Source organism: Aythya ferina (genome assembly GCF_964211825.1).
Source record: "Aythya ferina genome assembly, chromosome: 20".
NCBI lineage: Eukaryota > Metazoa > Chordata > Aves > Anseriformes > Anatidae > Aythya > Aythya ferina.
This window is the reverse complement of record NC_140318.1, coordinates 11900146-11914421: the sequence shown is the minus strand read 5'-3', so window position 1 is coordinate 11914421 and position 14276 is coordinate 11900146. Positions and strand designations below refer to the sequence as shown.

At 56.1% G+C, this 14276-nt stretch overlaps 2 protein-coding genes across 5 annotated transcripts in view; one reads left to right on the top strand and one right to left on the bottom strand.

Moving 5' to 3' along the window:
• Positions 1–101: 101 nt before the first annotated feature.
• On the top strand, positions 102–13663 carry LOC311421988 (uncharacterized protein). 4 transcript variants are annotated; one of them, XM_084494582.1, is made up of 4 exons: positions 102–295; positions 1379–1463; positions 2396–2482; positions 10466–13663. In XM_084494582.1, the coding sequence occupies exons 1-3, from the start codon at positions 120–122 to the stop codon at positions 2471–2473; spliced, it is 339 nt and encodes a 112-aa protein (XP_084350708.1). In that variant the 5' UTR covers positions 102–119; the 3' UTR covers positions 2474–2482; positions 10466–13663. The 4 variants fall into 4 exon arrangements, with proteins under 4 accessions (XP_084350708.1, XP_084350709.1, XP_084350710.1 ...); XM_084494583.1 differs by lacking the exon at positions 10466–13663 and adding an exon at positions 2693–7588; XM_084494584.1 differs by lacking the exon at positions 2396–2482.
• LOC311421985 (dual specificity testis-specific protein kinase 2-like) overlaps positions 6055–14276 on the bottom strand; it is an 86759-nt gene continuing 78537 nt past the window's right edge. Inside the window, exons 16-17 of the mRNA XM_084494574.1 lie at positions 11086–14050; positions 6055–10058 (exon numbers count right to left, since the gene is read on the bottom strand). Of these exons, the coding sequence (XP_084350700.1) occupies positions 13623–14050 (428 nt within the window). The 3' untranslated portion in view covers positions 6055–10058; positions 11086–13622. The remainder of the gene's footprint in view (positions 10059–11085; positions 14051–14276) is intronic.

The following is a 14276-nucleotide window of genomic DNA, read 5'->3' as shown; positions in this document are numbered from 1 at the left end:
GCCCGCCCATGGTCCCGCCCGCGCCCCCTCCGCCTCTCCCGCCATGGTCCCGCCCGCGCGCTCCCCCTCCTCCCTCCCCTCACGCGCCCGCGCGGCGCAGGCGCGGTGGCGGCGGGGCCATGGCGGACGCGGCGGCGCTGTCCTCGGAGGCGCTGACGCCCCCTGGCGGCGGCCCCGGGGCGGGGCCGGGGCCGGGCCGGGCCGGGCCGAGGGCGCCGAGGGCCTGTTCGTGGTGCTGGGCGCCGGGCTCGCCGCTGCCAGCCACCCGCTGCTCTACGTCAAGCTGCTCGTCCAGGTCCGGGGCCGGCTGCGGGGCGGTGAGGGGCGAACCCCCGCGTGGGGGGGTCCGAGGAGGGCCTGTGTGTGGAGGGGTGCCGGGCCCCCTGTGTGACGGGGCAGGGGGTGCCCCGCGCACCGGGACCCCCTGTAAGCGGGGGTTGAACGGGGCAGGAGGGACCCCCGACACGGGGACCGCAGCGTACGGGGGGATGAGGACACCCCGTGTAAGGAGGGACTGTGCTGTACTGCCCCAGCCGAGGCCTCTGTGCAACGGGGACCGCGGTGTGAAGGGGAGCGGGGCGCTCACGGAGTGCCACGGGAGGGCAAACCCCGCGTGTACCAGGGTTATAACGGACCTCTGTACGGCTGGGGAGGGGCATCCCTGTTTGACTGAGGAGATAAGGGCGTCTTGTGTGTACATCAACCTAGATAATGGGGAAAGCGGCACCTGCATAATGGGGTAATGAGGGGGCCCCATTGCCCAGGGTCCACCTGTATAACAGAGGATGGCACCCTCTCTAATGGGGATCCCTATGTCAGAGTGGGGGGCCTACATATAATTGGGAGGATGAGGGTACCTATAAAACAGGTAGCCTTATATATTAGGAGGATGAGAATACTTTCAGTGACAGGGACTCTATAGTACAGGAAATAGAAAATCATATATAATGGAGGGACAAAGAAAACATGTGCAGTGGGGACTTCTTTAAAAGAGAGGAACTGAGACCCCTTTATATGACAGCAGGTGGGGACCCGTATAAAATGGGACAGGTGAGGATACCTATGCAGTGGGGACTCCTATATAATAAAAGATGAGACATTCCTGTATAATGGGGGGTTGAGGATCCACAGTATCCTGAGAACCCCTCTGTAATGGTAAATGCTATAAAATGAGATGGATGAGGACCCCTGTTCTCCAGAGACCCTGTTTAATAGGAAGGGGACTGCCCATGTCATGGGACACCCATTTATCATATGGTAACTGAGTGGGACGTGGCGCTTCAGCAGCTCAGGAAGATGGAATCAAGGCCATGTGGTCTGTCAGGTTCAGGAATGCCAGAACTGTTTTGGGAACCTGTTCATGGGGTTTCTCCTGCAGGTTGGGCATGAGCCACTACCACCAACCATTGGAAGAAACGTGCTGGGAAAGAAAGTACTGTACCTGCCTGGCTTCTTTACCTATGGTGAGTGTTCCTCCAGGCCAGCCCACACATGCTGAGTGCAATGCTGGATCCAGCCTGCAGCTGCTCTTCCACCTTCACAGCACCACCTTGGTCTCATTCTGAGGCTGCAGTTAGACATTATATGCTACCACCAGTTGCACAGCCATCAGATGTACCTGTTGTTATGAGGCAGGGACAAAGGAAGTGGTGGCCCAGTCTGCATCCCCCTCCTATGGCATGTTGCACTGGCTTGCTTCCATAGGTGAGAGTGCAGTGGGGGTTTGTATGGTGTAGGTTTGTTTGGTGGAGGGTTTTGCATGTATTAGAGATAGCGCATTGTGTTTCTTTGCTACAGAACAGCACTGCAATAACTTGGCCTTCTGCCCAGCTCATTTGTATTGTAGGTGGAGCCCTAAAGGGACAAAAATACCATGAAAGGGGAAGGTAATATATTTCTTTCTTTGTGGCTGCAGCACAGGAGAGGCAGGTGAATACTGCCTGAAAGTAGGAGCTACTTTCACAGGTGTGCAGAACTTTGGGGAAGGTGAGCCCTGAGAGTTAAATGGGGCCAATCCCCAAATCAGACAGCAGTACTTGAGGGTGAAGAGCCAAGAGCAGGAGCAGTACAAAAACACTGCAAGCTGGGACACGCAGAGCTAGAAATGCTCCAATGCTGTGCTTTGGAAGATGATGCATTTTCCAAATAGATTTCCAGCACTGCAAGAGGGAGATGGGCACTGCCTTCACTCGGGACAGCAGAACATGGGGAGGAGGAACAGTCAGTACCTGCAAGCTCACAGTGGGTTGTATTCCATCCTGTTATACCAGGGACATATTGGCTCCTTTGGCTTTTTTTTTTTTTTTGTCTGTAAACCTGCCTGGGAGAAGATGGCAGGGCAGGAGCAGAATCTGACTTTGCAAGGTCTTTATTTACCCTGACTCTGACCCTGCAGGGCAGAGGGAGAAGGTCACAACACGCAACACGAGAGATTATCCCACCCTACCTTAGTTCAGTCCAGACTGCCGTGTAGCCCTTTCAGGTAAGCAAAACAGTCGAAGGATGCACTCATCCTTCCAGTTTAGACAGATGTGACAAAGAATAGTTAAGGTTTCTTTGCAACCTATATTAAATTTATTTAGAGCTTTATAATAAAACATTTGTGGCAGGACTGCAGAGCAGTTGCTGTGACTTCCAAAGCTCCAGCGTGGTTTCAGTTGAATGGTGAAGTGAGGCAGGGTACTCTCCACAGGTTGGCTGTATCCCGCGCAGCCCATGGCCGGACACCCATGTCCCAGGATCGCCATCCCCGAAACGCCCGAAGTCGGCCCTGACCCCGGTGAGGCTAGCACATGCATCGCCTAGGATTGTAGCCGAGGGGCTCAGGACGGTCGGATCCTGTGCCTCCGGATGGAGGCAACTGGGAGCTCGGGAAGGCTGGCTGCCACTCCACATGGGACCGAAACCCCAGTCTCCAGGACAGCCAGTCTCCAAGCCGGTGGATGACAGCCTCCCACTTCACGGTACGGCCAGACACACGCCGCCTGTTTCTGGACACCCGGCTCCTGGGATCGCCGTCCCAGAGCCGCCCGAGGTCAGACCCAGACTCCAGTGCGGCTAGAACACGCGTTGCCCAGGACCGGACCACAGGAGCGAGGGACGGCCGGCCGCCACTCCGCACAGGAAAGAACCTCTGGTCTCCAGGACGGCCAGTCCCTGAGCAGGAGGGCAACTGCCTCCCACTTCACAGCACGGCCTGCAAACTGGGCGCCCGAGGACGGACCCCCGGGACACAGGAGAGCCTGCCCCAGGCAGCGGTTGGCCAGACAACCTGGCCCTGGGATCGCTGTACCTGAACCGCTCGAGGTCAGCGCCTGAACCCATTACTGCTAGAACACATGTCGCCCAGGACCAGAGCCCAGGGGACGGACGGACGCCGCTCTGCACGGGACCAAACCCCCTGTCTCCGTGACAGCCAGTCCCCAAGCAGGCGGACGACAACCTCCCGTTTCACAGCACGGCTGGCACCCATGCGGCCCTTGGCCGGACACCCATGTCCCAGGACTGCCGTCCCCAAAACGCCCAAAGTCAGCCCCGGACCCCGGTGCGGCTAGCACATGCATTGCCCAAGACCGGAGCCCAGGGGCTCGGGACAGTCGGATCCCATGCCTCCGGATGGAGGCAACCAGGAGCTCGGGACAGCTGACCGCCGCTCCTCATGGGACCGAACCGCCGGTCTCTGGGACAGCCAATCCCCGAGCCGGCGGACGACAGCCTCCCCCTTTACGGCACGGCCGGTCCCCAAGCCGCATGAGGCCGCACACCAGTGTTTTCAATCGCTGTCCCTGAAACGCCCGAAGTGGGCCCCGGACCTCAGTGTGGCTAGCACACGCATCACCCAAGACTGGAGCCCATGGGCTCGGGACGGTCGGATCCCTCGCCTCCAGATGGAGGGAACCGGTAGCTCAGGACGGCCGGCTGCTGCTCCACATGGGACCAAAACCCCGGTCTCCAGGACAGCCAGTCCTGGAGCCAGCGGATGACAGCCTCCCGCTTCACGGCACGGCCGGCACCCACGGCGCCAGAGGGCAGACCCCCGGGACGTGGGACAGTCAGCTCCCGCACAGGTCGTTTCCGGACACCCGTGTCCAGGGATCACTGTCCCCGAACCGCCTGAAGTCGGCCCCGGAACCCGGTACAGCTAGTACTCGCATCACCCAAGATCGGAGCCCAGGGGCTTGGGACGGTCGGATGCCATGCCTCCGGATGGAGGCAACCAGGAGCTCGGGACAGCCGGCCACCGCTCCTTATGGGACCGAACCCCTGGTCCCCGGGACAGCCAGTCCCCGAGCAGGCGGACTACAGCCTCATTCTTCACGGCAAGGCCGGCCCACACGCCGATCGATGACGGACCCACGGGACAGCATGCCCCCTTGCCGCCCAAGACAAGTGCGCAGATTGGTGGACTGCCTGTCCCCGAATTGCCCGATAGCAGCATCCCACTTCAAGGCACGGCCAACCCCTACGCAGCCCGAGGCTGGACACCCGGTCCCAGGGACCGCCGTCCACCAGCCGCCTGAGGTCGGCCCCGGACGCAGGAGCGGATAGCACTCGCGTCGCCCAAACCAGAGCCCAGGGGCTCGGGACGGCCGGCTTCAGCACTGATCGAGGCTGGACGCCCAGGACACAGGATAGCATGACCCCTTGCCACCCGAGACCAGTACTCAGATTGCGGGATCGCCGGTCCCTGAACCGCCCAACAGCAGCACCACGGTTCAAGGCACTGCCAGTCCCCATGCTGCCCGAGACCAGACAACCGGTCCCTGCGACCACCGTCCACGAGCCGCTCAATGTTGGCCTTGGACGCAAGTGTGGATAGCACTCACGTCACCCAAACCGGAGCCCAGGGGCTCGGGACGGTCAGCTTCCATGCCGACTGAGGCCGGACGCCCAGGACAGCATGCACCCTTGCCGCCCAAGACCAGTCCTCAGATTGCGGGACCGCCAGTCTCGAACCACCCGACAGCAGCGTCGCAGTTCAAGGCATGGCAAGCCCTGCGCATTATGCGGCTGGATCCCGTGCCCTTTGATCACCGTCCCCGAGCCGCCCGATGTCCGCTCTGGATCCCGGGGCCCCTACCACTCGCATCACCCAAAACCAGAGCCCAGGGGCTCGGGACGGTCGGCTTCTGCACCGATCAAGGCTGGACCCCCGGGACACAGGACAGCATGCTCCCTTGCTGCCTGAAACCAGTCCTCAGATTGCAGGACCGCAGGTTTCCGAACCTCCCAACAACAGAATCGCGGTTCAAGGCATGGCAAACCCCGAGCCTTATGTGGCCAGATCCTGTGCCCTTCGATCACTGTCCCCGAGCCGCCCGATGTCCGCTCCGGACCCCGGGGCCCCTAGCACTCGCATCACCCAAACCGGAGCCCAGGGGCTTGGGACAGTCGGCTTCCGCGCCGATCGAGGCTGGACCCCCAGGACAAGGGGTAGTGTATCCCTGTGATGCCCAAGGCAACCCCGCAGATTGCTAGACCGCCGGTTCCCGAACCGCCTGAAAGCAGCATTGCGGTTCAAGGCATGGCAAGCCCCGAGCCTTACGTGGCCGGATCACGTGCACTTCGATTGCCATCCCCGAGCCACCCGAGGTCTGCTCCGGACCCCAGGGCCCCTAGCACTCACGTCGCCCAGAACCGGAGCTCAGGGGCTCGGGACTGTCAACTCCCGCGACTCCGGATGGAGGCACCCAGTGTTCGGGATGGCCGGCCGCCCCACTGCACGGGGATGAACCCCGGTCTCCGGAACGGCCAGTTCTCGAGCTGGCGGATGCCAGCCTCCCTCTTCACGGCAATGCCGGCCCCCAGGCTGATCGATGCCGGACCCCCGGGACAAGGCGTAGCATGTCCCTGTGGAGCCCGAGGCAAGCCCGCAGATTGCGGGACCGCTGCTTCCTGATCCGCCCGACAGCAGCATCCCGGTTCAGGGCCCAGCATGCCCCATTCCTTACATCGCCGGATCCCGTGCCCTTCGATCACTGTCCCTGAGCCGCCCGAGGTCCGCTCCAGACCCTGGGGCCCCTAGCAGTCACGTCACCCAAAACCAGAGCCCAGGGGCTTGGGACGGTCGGCTTCTGCGCCGATCAAGGTGGGAACCATGGACATGGGGTAGCGTGTCCCCTCTGCGCCAAAGACCAGTCCTAAGATTGCTGCACTGCCAGTTCCGAACCCCCCGACAGCAGCATACCAGTTCAAGGCACGGCCATTCCCCAAGCAGCCCGAGGCTGGACACCCGGTCCCCGGAACGATCGTCCACCAGCCGCCCGAGGTCAGCCACGGATGCAGGTGCGGATAGCACTCGCGTCACCCAAACCGGAGCCCGGGGGCTCGGAACGGTCGACTCTCACGCCGATCGAGGCTGGACGCCTGGGACAAGGGACAGAATGCCCCCCTGCAGCCTGAAACCAGTCCTCAGATTGCGGGACCACCAGTCCCAAACCGCCCGACAGCAGCATCATGGTTCAAGGCATGGCAAGCCCCGAGCCTTACGTGGCCAGATCCTGTGCCCTTCGATCACCATTCCCAAGCCGCCCGATGTCCACTCCGGACCCCGGGGCCCCTAGCACTCGCATCACCCAAAACTGGAGCCCAGGGGCTTGGGACAGTCGGCTTCCGTGACGATCGAGGCTGGACCCCCGGGACACGGGGTAGCGTGTCCCCTTGCCGCCCAAGACCAGTCCTCAGATTGCGGGAACGCTGGTCCCGAACCCCACGACAGCAGCATCCCGGTTCAAGGCACGGCCATTGCCCAAGCAGCCCAAGGCCGGACTTGCAGTCCCCAGGACTGCCGTCCACAAACTGCCCGAGGTTGGCCCCGGATGCAGGTGTGGATAGCACTCGCGTCACCCAAATCGGAGCCCAGGGGCTCGGGACTGTTGGCTCCCGCAACTCCAGATGGAGGCACCCGGTGTTCGGGATGGCCAGCCGCTGTTCCACACGGGTACAAACCCCGGTCTCCGGGACAGCCAGTTTTCAAGCTGGTGGACGCCAGCCTCCCTCTTCACGGCAAGGCCGGCCCCCACGCCAATCGAGGCTGGAACCCCGGGACATGGGGTAGCGTGTCCCCATGACGCCTGAGGCAGCCTGCAGATTGCTGCACTGCCAGTTCCCAAACCGCCCGACAGCAGCATCCCAGTTCAAGGCATGGCCAGCCACCAAGCAGCCCAAGACCGGACACCCGTTCCCCATGACCGCCGTCCATGAGTCGCCTGGGGTTGGCCCCGGACGCAGGTGTGGATAACACTTGCGTCACCCAAACCGGAGCCCAGAGGCTCAGGACGATCGACTCTTGCGCTGATCGAGGCCAGACCCCCGGGACAAGAGACAGCATGCCCCCTTGTCGCCCGAGACCAGTCCTCAGATTGCGCAAATTGCTGGACCCCAAACCGCCCGACAGCAGCATCCCACTTCAAGGCACGGCCAGCCCCCACGCTGCTGGATGCCGGGCAGTGTTTAAGGACTCTTAGCACTTCCCCAGGCAGCCTTTTCTAATGTCTAACCAGCCCTGCCATGAAGAAATGCTTATTTAGTATCCAAATAGCCAGTGCTGGTGAATAAATTTGTTCCTCCCTTGGGGTAGGGCTTGGCATTTTCCTCTCCTGGACTTCTAAAGGTTGCTGCCTGCCCCTATCTGCAGCCTGTCAAGGTTCCTCCTAATGCACCGTCCCCGCCCCACAAAAGGGCCGTTTCCACAAAAGCCTCCGACCACCCGCCGCCTCACCCCCTCCCGATTCTTCCTGCCCCAGGGCGCCACTGACCACCAACCTCGTGGCACCACGCCACAGCGTCCCGGGCTCTCCTGACAGCTTCCGCCCATAGGGTGGTCCCAGCTGTAGTAAATGACTGAGTCCAAAATAGAGTTACAATTAAAGTTTACAATTCATTAAATGAATAGAGGTAAGCAAGCAGCGCTGGGTGCGCCTGGAGTCTCTGCTCCACCAAGACGCACACCAGTTACATCAGGTGGCTGGTTTTTATGCTCCTAGGCTAATACATATTCATTACTACTTCTAGAAAAGGAAGGGTTATTATAATAGTTCCCGGAATCCGAACCCTCCCGCTGGTGCATGTGTTATCTGTCTCCGGTGGTCCCTCTGGGGGTCTCTCATGCTGAAAGCTCGTAGTCTTCCTCACAGGCTTTTTCCAGGTCCTTCTCTGTCCATCTTGGCTGGATGTCAGAGACTTGCTAGTGTCCCATGCAACAGTTGTAATAGCAGTTATTCTGAAACCCCTTTGTTCTCATATCCCCTGTTGACCGGAATTGCTGGACCATTCCTTTGCAAGATACAAGAACTATACACATTAACCACTCTGGTTTTCTTAGACTTGTGGTTATACAAGGGTATGTAAGACAGAAGGTCACATTTCATCCCCACCCACCCCTCCCCCCCCCGTACACAGGCTCCAAAGGTACACAAAGAGCTCCCACCCCTCCCCCAGAAGGAGGCACCTACAGTGTACAAGCTGCTCCCAAGCCCCCCAAGGCAGGCCCCAAATGTGTATTACCAGCTCCTACACCCCCAGCTGCAGGCCCCAAATTTTACAAGCAGCTCCCAACCCCCCGCAGACACAGGCCCCAAAGGCGTAAAAACAGCTCCAAACCTCCCCCCAACCCAGTCTCCTATAGTGTATAAGGATCTCCCAACTCAGTGGGGGCACAACCGAGTGTAGCCGGCCGGGGTCCACAGCAGTGCTCAGTTCCCGCTGGGGGGTCCACCATGGCACCCAGGGCCCTCCAGGGGCCAGCTCCCTGGGTCCACTGTTGACTCTGGGGCCTCACAGGGAGTCGGCACCTGGGGTCCGCTGCGGGGTCCATGGGCTCAGTGATAATCTGCGCCCGGGGTTCACCATGGGGTCAAGGACCTCGGCGGGAGTTGGTGCCCGTGTTCCGCCGCTGGGATTCATTTGTTTGGCATGAGTTGGCACCCAGTGTCCACCACAGGCTCTGTGGGCTCAGCGTGAGTCGGCACACGGGGTCCAGGTGCTCAGCAGGAGTGGGAGCCTTGGTTCCACCATGGCGTCTGGGGTCTAGGTGGGATTTGGTGCCCTGGGTCCACCTCTGGGTCCAGAGGTTCAGCAGGAGTCGGAGCCCAGGGTGCGCCACGGGGTCTGTGGGTGGGTGCCCGAGGTCTGCTGCAGGTTCTGGGACTTCGGCGGGAGTCAGCGCCTGGGCACCTCCGCGGGGCCCCAGGAGCTCAGCGGCATAGGGGCTCGGGCATCACTGCGAAGCCCTGGGACCAGGGCCAGCGCCCGGGGTCCTCCTCGGGGCCCCAGGGAGTCGGGGCCGGTGTACCAGACGTCCAGAAGACTGGGTACTGCCCACTGGAAATTGGAGCACCAAGTTTCTCAGAGAACCCCTTGAACCCCTTTTTCCTGTTTGTTTGTTTGTTTGTTTGTTTGTTTTCCCTTGCAACTCACATACCCATGCCTCTAGTGTCCTGGTAGATTTTCCATCCCTTTTTCTGAAGTCCTCTCCATGGTCATGTAGGTAAAACCACAGGGTGGCACAGACTTCAGCAGTCCAAGCCAGTTCTTGCTTGTTTTATTATCTGTGTGTATGAAGTCTTTTCTTCCCTTATCTTTAATGTTGTCCCATCTTCATACTCCCTCACTCAGTCCTGTCCTTGTGGTTGATATACAGCATACATCCTGGGTTAGCTAAAACCTGCAAAATCTAAATGCTTTCCCTTGTTTCCTGTCCCATGCAGATTTTATCTGCTACAGCACCCTTCCCAGAAGCTATGTGATAATTATAGAAGACCAATTCTAAAGACTGATGTCACAGCCCACCTTGCCCACAGCACCTGGTGAATAAAAGAGAAAGCAAACGCAGTGCTCGGAAGTGCTGTTGCACGTGCCGCTCCTTGCTGCTCTCTGGCCTTGCCTCAAATCCTCAGCGACATCAGTTGAGAGCCTGTCATGCCACCTGCAGAGCAAGAGGGAGACCTTTCTCATCTTGCACTACTCAGCCATTCTGCTCCAACCTAGCTGATGACCAGCCCACCTTCTCACACTGCTCTTCAGCGTGCAGTGTGCCCCTCTGAGGCTGTGTGAGACACCTGCCAAAGAGGAAAAAAAGCACAGGCTGAGGTAGCAGCCAAAGCCACAGCACCCCTAGCACAGTTACTCTCATCCACTCCCTTACCGCAGCTGCTCACCTGCCCCCGAGGCAGATGATTCTATCTGCCCTCATAAGCCAGATACAGCACCCCTACAATGCAAACAGGATTTTTACTGTATTTTATGTAGTAAAATAACTGCAGTGACTACAGCACCCCAAAAAATAACTGCTACATCTGTTCATCATTCACCTTGCCAGAGGCAGTTTGGGTCGCGACATCCCATGTTGGATGCTGCATTTCAGCAGTAACAAAAAAAAAAAAAAAAAGATAATCATTCTTCTGCCACCATTAGCACCCATCTCTCAATACCACAAGTGACCCCATTTTTAATTTTATCGTTTCAGAACAGCAGCCCTCTTGCCTCGGCTCCTGGAAGAGATGGTTTCAAAAAATAAAACAAATTAACTGGAGAAACACTTGTAAAAGTGATGGAATCAGTCTGGCAATGCAAGAGCAACACAATCAAAGCTACAGCTGGGGAGAAGAGCAGAGCTCTGGCACTCTGGCGAGGCTAGCTACAGTACAATTTGCACAGGGTCAGGGTCCTGCGAAAAGCGAAAGGAGAACACACCAGGAAGCAGTAAATTAATTACACCCAAACCATCTGGCCAGGTCCCAGCCTGGACACACCACAAGGAAAGAACAAGCCGTGGTGTTCAACAGAACCCTAGCACTGCCACAACACTACAGCACAGCAAGGCTTTCCCTTGGCAAAACAATTCTTGGCCTTTTGTTGCAGTGTGCTTTGCCTGGGGCAGGGGTGGGGGTCTGTTTAGGGCATAGGTTTTCAGAAGCTCAGACAAAGCTCAGAGTCCTGTTGTATGGAGGACTGTACTAAGGCTGCCAGTTGTGGTCTTCCAAAAGGCTGTCATCATCAGCATTTCCTAGGTAGCTTAGGTAGCTTTAATCTAAGGTTAGGGTGAGTATTAGGGGAGGGAAAGATTTGGAAGGAAATTGCAGAGACCTAAAGGGGGGGGGGGGATGCATAAAGCTTGCTAAATGAATTTCAGGTCTTCTTGACTGCAGTGTAAGGTTCTTGCCACGTTGCCATTAAAAGGTCACAGTCCCAACTTCAGAGCAGCACTTGATGTCCACTTCAGAAAGGATGGACTGCTGAAGAAGAGGAGAAGCATTAACAAAAAATAAAACCATTATATTGGAGAATATCTATTCGCTCTGGCAATGCCAGAGTAACAAAATCAAAGGTGCAGTCAGGGAGGAAGGCTGAGCTCTGGTGCTCCTTGACAGTAAGCTGCAGTGCACTTTGCCTAGTGTGAGGGTTCTGTTTAGGTCTTAGGTTTTGGGGTGCGACAAAGCTCAGAGTACAGTTGTGTACAGCTTTCCAAAGGAAATTCAGTATTCTTTGAGTGCAGTGTAAGGTTCTTGGCATTTTGCCATTAAAATCTTGGAGATCCAACTTTGGAGCAGCACCTGATATCCACCTTGGAAAGGATGCACTCCCGGAAAAAGAGGAGGAGCATTTAAAAAAGAGAAAACCATTGAAACAGAGAATAGCTTCTAAAAGTGATGTCCTCAGCTTGGTAATGCCAGAGTCACAAAAATCAAAGCACATGCTGGGTGTCTTGAGCTATGCTTAGTGAGCCACAATCAATACGCACATCCAAGCCCTGTGAACACTGGTGCAAAAGCGAAGAGAGAGCACACCAGGAAGCAGGTAAGTTAAGTGCATGCAAACCATCTGACCATGTCCCAGCCCAGACACACCACAGGGAAAGAACAAGACATGGTGTTCAATGGAACCCTAGCACTGCCAAAACACTACGGCACAACAAGGTTCTGGGAGACCAGCACAGCTGGGCAATCCTGTCTCAGTTAACTGTGAGTTTGGACAGCATGAATTGTTAAGCCTGCTTTGTTCATATCTTGCATATCTTGTAGGATAGGCTTGCAGAAAGCTTTGTGATTATTTTTTCTATCTGCATACCTCTCTTTGTTGTTTTAGTATCATCCAGTGAAAGATGTTTTGGGTGGCATTTCTCCTCACTTTCCTTTGTACTGGGTCTGGCTGGAATGTTAACTTTCCCGGCAGCAGCCCATACAGTGCCGTACTCTGTACTTGTAGCTGGAACAGCAGTGTTATCACACCAGTGTTGTGTCTACTGCTGAGCAGCAGTGGCACAGCACTGGGCCTTTCTCTAACCCTCCTAGGGGGTGGGCAAAAAGTGAGGAGAGAAACATCACTAGGGCAGCTGACCTAAACCAATCAAAGGGATATTCCATACCATGTGGTGTCACACTCAGCAATAAAAGGTGGAAACAGGAAGAAGAGGGGAGAGGTGGGCTCTCGTTGGGAAAACATCGGTCCTCTTCTCGAACACCGGCTGCGTGCGTTGAGGCCTTGCTTCAAGGACGTGGTCAATCATCGCTCATTTGTGGGAAGTAGAGAGTAATTTCTTTCCTCTGCACTTCCATATAGCCTTCATTTATTTTGTTTGTTTGTTTTCCTCCCTTCTTATTATTTTCCCTTTTCCCCTCCATTTTCCCCTTTCCCTTTTTATTTCCCCTTAGTTAAATTGTTTAGTTCATGGTAGTCTTTATTTAATTGTTATTATTATTTCCCTTTAATTAAATTATCCTTATCTCAACCCGTGAGTTGTTCGTTGCTTTACTTCTCCCCCTCCTCATCTAAAGGAGGGGGAGTGAGAGAGCGGTTGTGGGGTTTAGCTGCCCAGCACGGTAAAACCACCACATCCTTGGCAGGGGAAAAAGAAATGAATCTCTAAACTTTGCATGAGATTTATGCAAGTATGGAGCTATTACAACCACAACCCCTACCATAACTGCTCTCTCACTATTCTATTAGAAAATAGATAGGGCAGAAGCAGAGATGTGGCTTTTGTGGTCACCTGTGTCTGACTGCACAACAGCAGGCAAGTCTTGTGTGTGTGCTCGTGTACATGATATTTCTTGGGTGAAGAATAAATATAAGCATCTGTTAGCTTTCAGGTACCATTCAAACACAGCTGGAGCATCTGTCACAGCTACACTGTCTTTAGGAGTGAGCAGGCAAATACAGACTTCCAAAAGTGCTCATCACACTGTGGAAGCCTCTAGGCCTGAGTTTGTGTATAAGTGGGTGGTCCAGATGAACTGAATCGCAATGTTTCATCCCTGTAAATCCTGAGCAGGCAGAGCTCTGAAAACATGTTCAGAAACATGAACTAGCTTTTTTTTTTTTTTTTTTAACTCATTAATATTCCTTGTCAAATCACAGCTGATTTGTGGTGACCTAAACCTTGCTTGTTTATAGGTTAGACCAAAATTCCAGAGCAAGTATTAGAGTGCAATTGACTGAGAGTAAGTGAGGTGGTGGCATTCTCTTAGCATGCAGTTACTAAAGGTCTAACTAGCCCATCTTGCTTCCAACTGGTGCAAGAGATTGCAATTCTGAAAATAAATTGCATTTGGTACTTGGACCAATGCCACCAGATTAACCACATCCACTGGGGCCACAAATAAATATTGTGAGAAAAAGGGGGTCTATATGCTTTGGGATGGGTGTGGAGCACTCCAAGGGAGGCGATATGAGAACCTAGTGACATGGGCTGACATCCCAAAGAATGTTGGGAACCCAGTAGATAGAGGAGTTCCCCCAAGGTGTCCCAGAGGGAGTCCTAAGGGAATCCTATGGGACATGGGGCAGGTTCCACAGACAACACAGAGATGCTGGCACAGTCCAAGGCCTTTATTTCCCTGGCAAGATCCCTGGGGTTTTCCAAGGTGTTTCTTGCTCCTGGGGGAGGTCTGGAGGGACCCAGAAGCATCCTCCTTGGTCATGCTTATCTCTGCAGGGGACAGGCAGGTCCCACGTTGATCATGACCACACAGGAGCCCGGCCTCCACTTCTTGGCTCCAACCTTGAGCTACCTGGACCAGCTCAGCCACTACTACCTCCTGTAATGAAGACCCTGAGGACACAGGTACACAGGTCATGGCCAGACATCAGAGACGGGGGAACAGGAGGCACAGGAAGACAGGGCTCAGGGCCTGACACCACAGAGACAGGGAACACACAGGGGGACATGGGGACAAGGAGGGGATATAAGTGAGCAGAGGTCAGAGACTAAAACTGGGGGTGCATGCAGGCAGGGCATAGAGAGTAACAGAGGTCAGGAATTAGGGCTTGGAACCAGT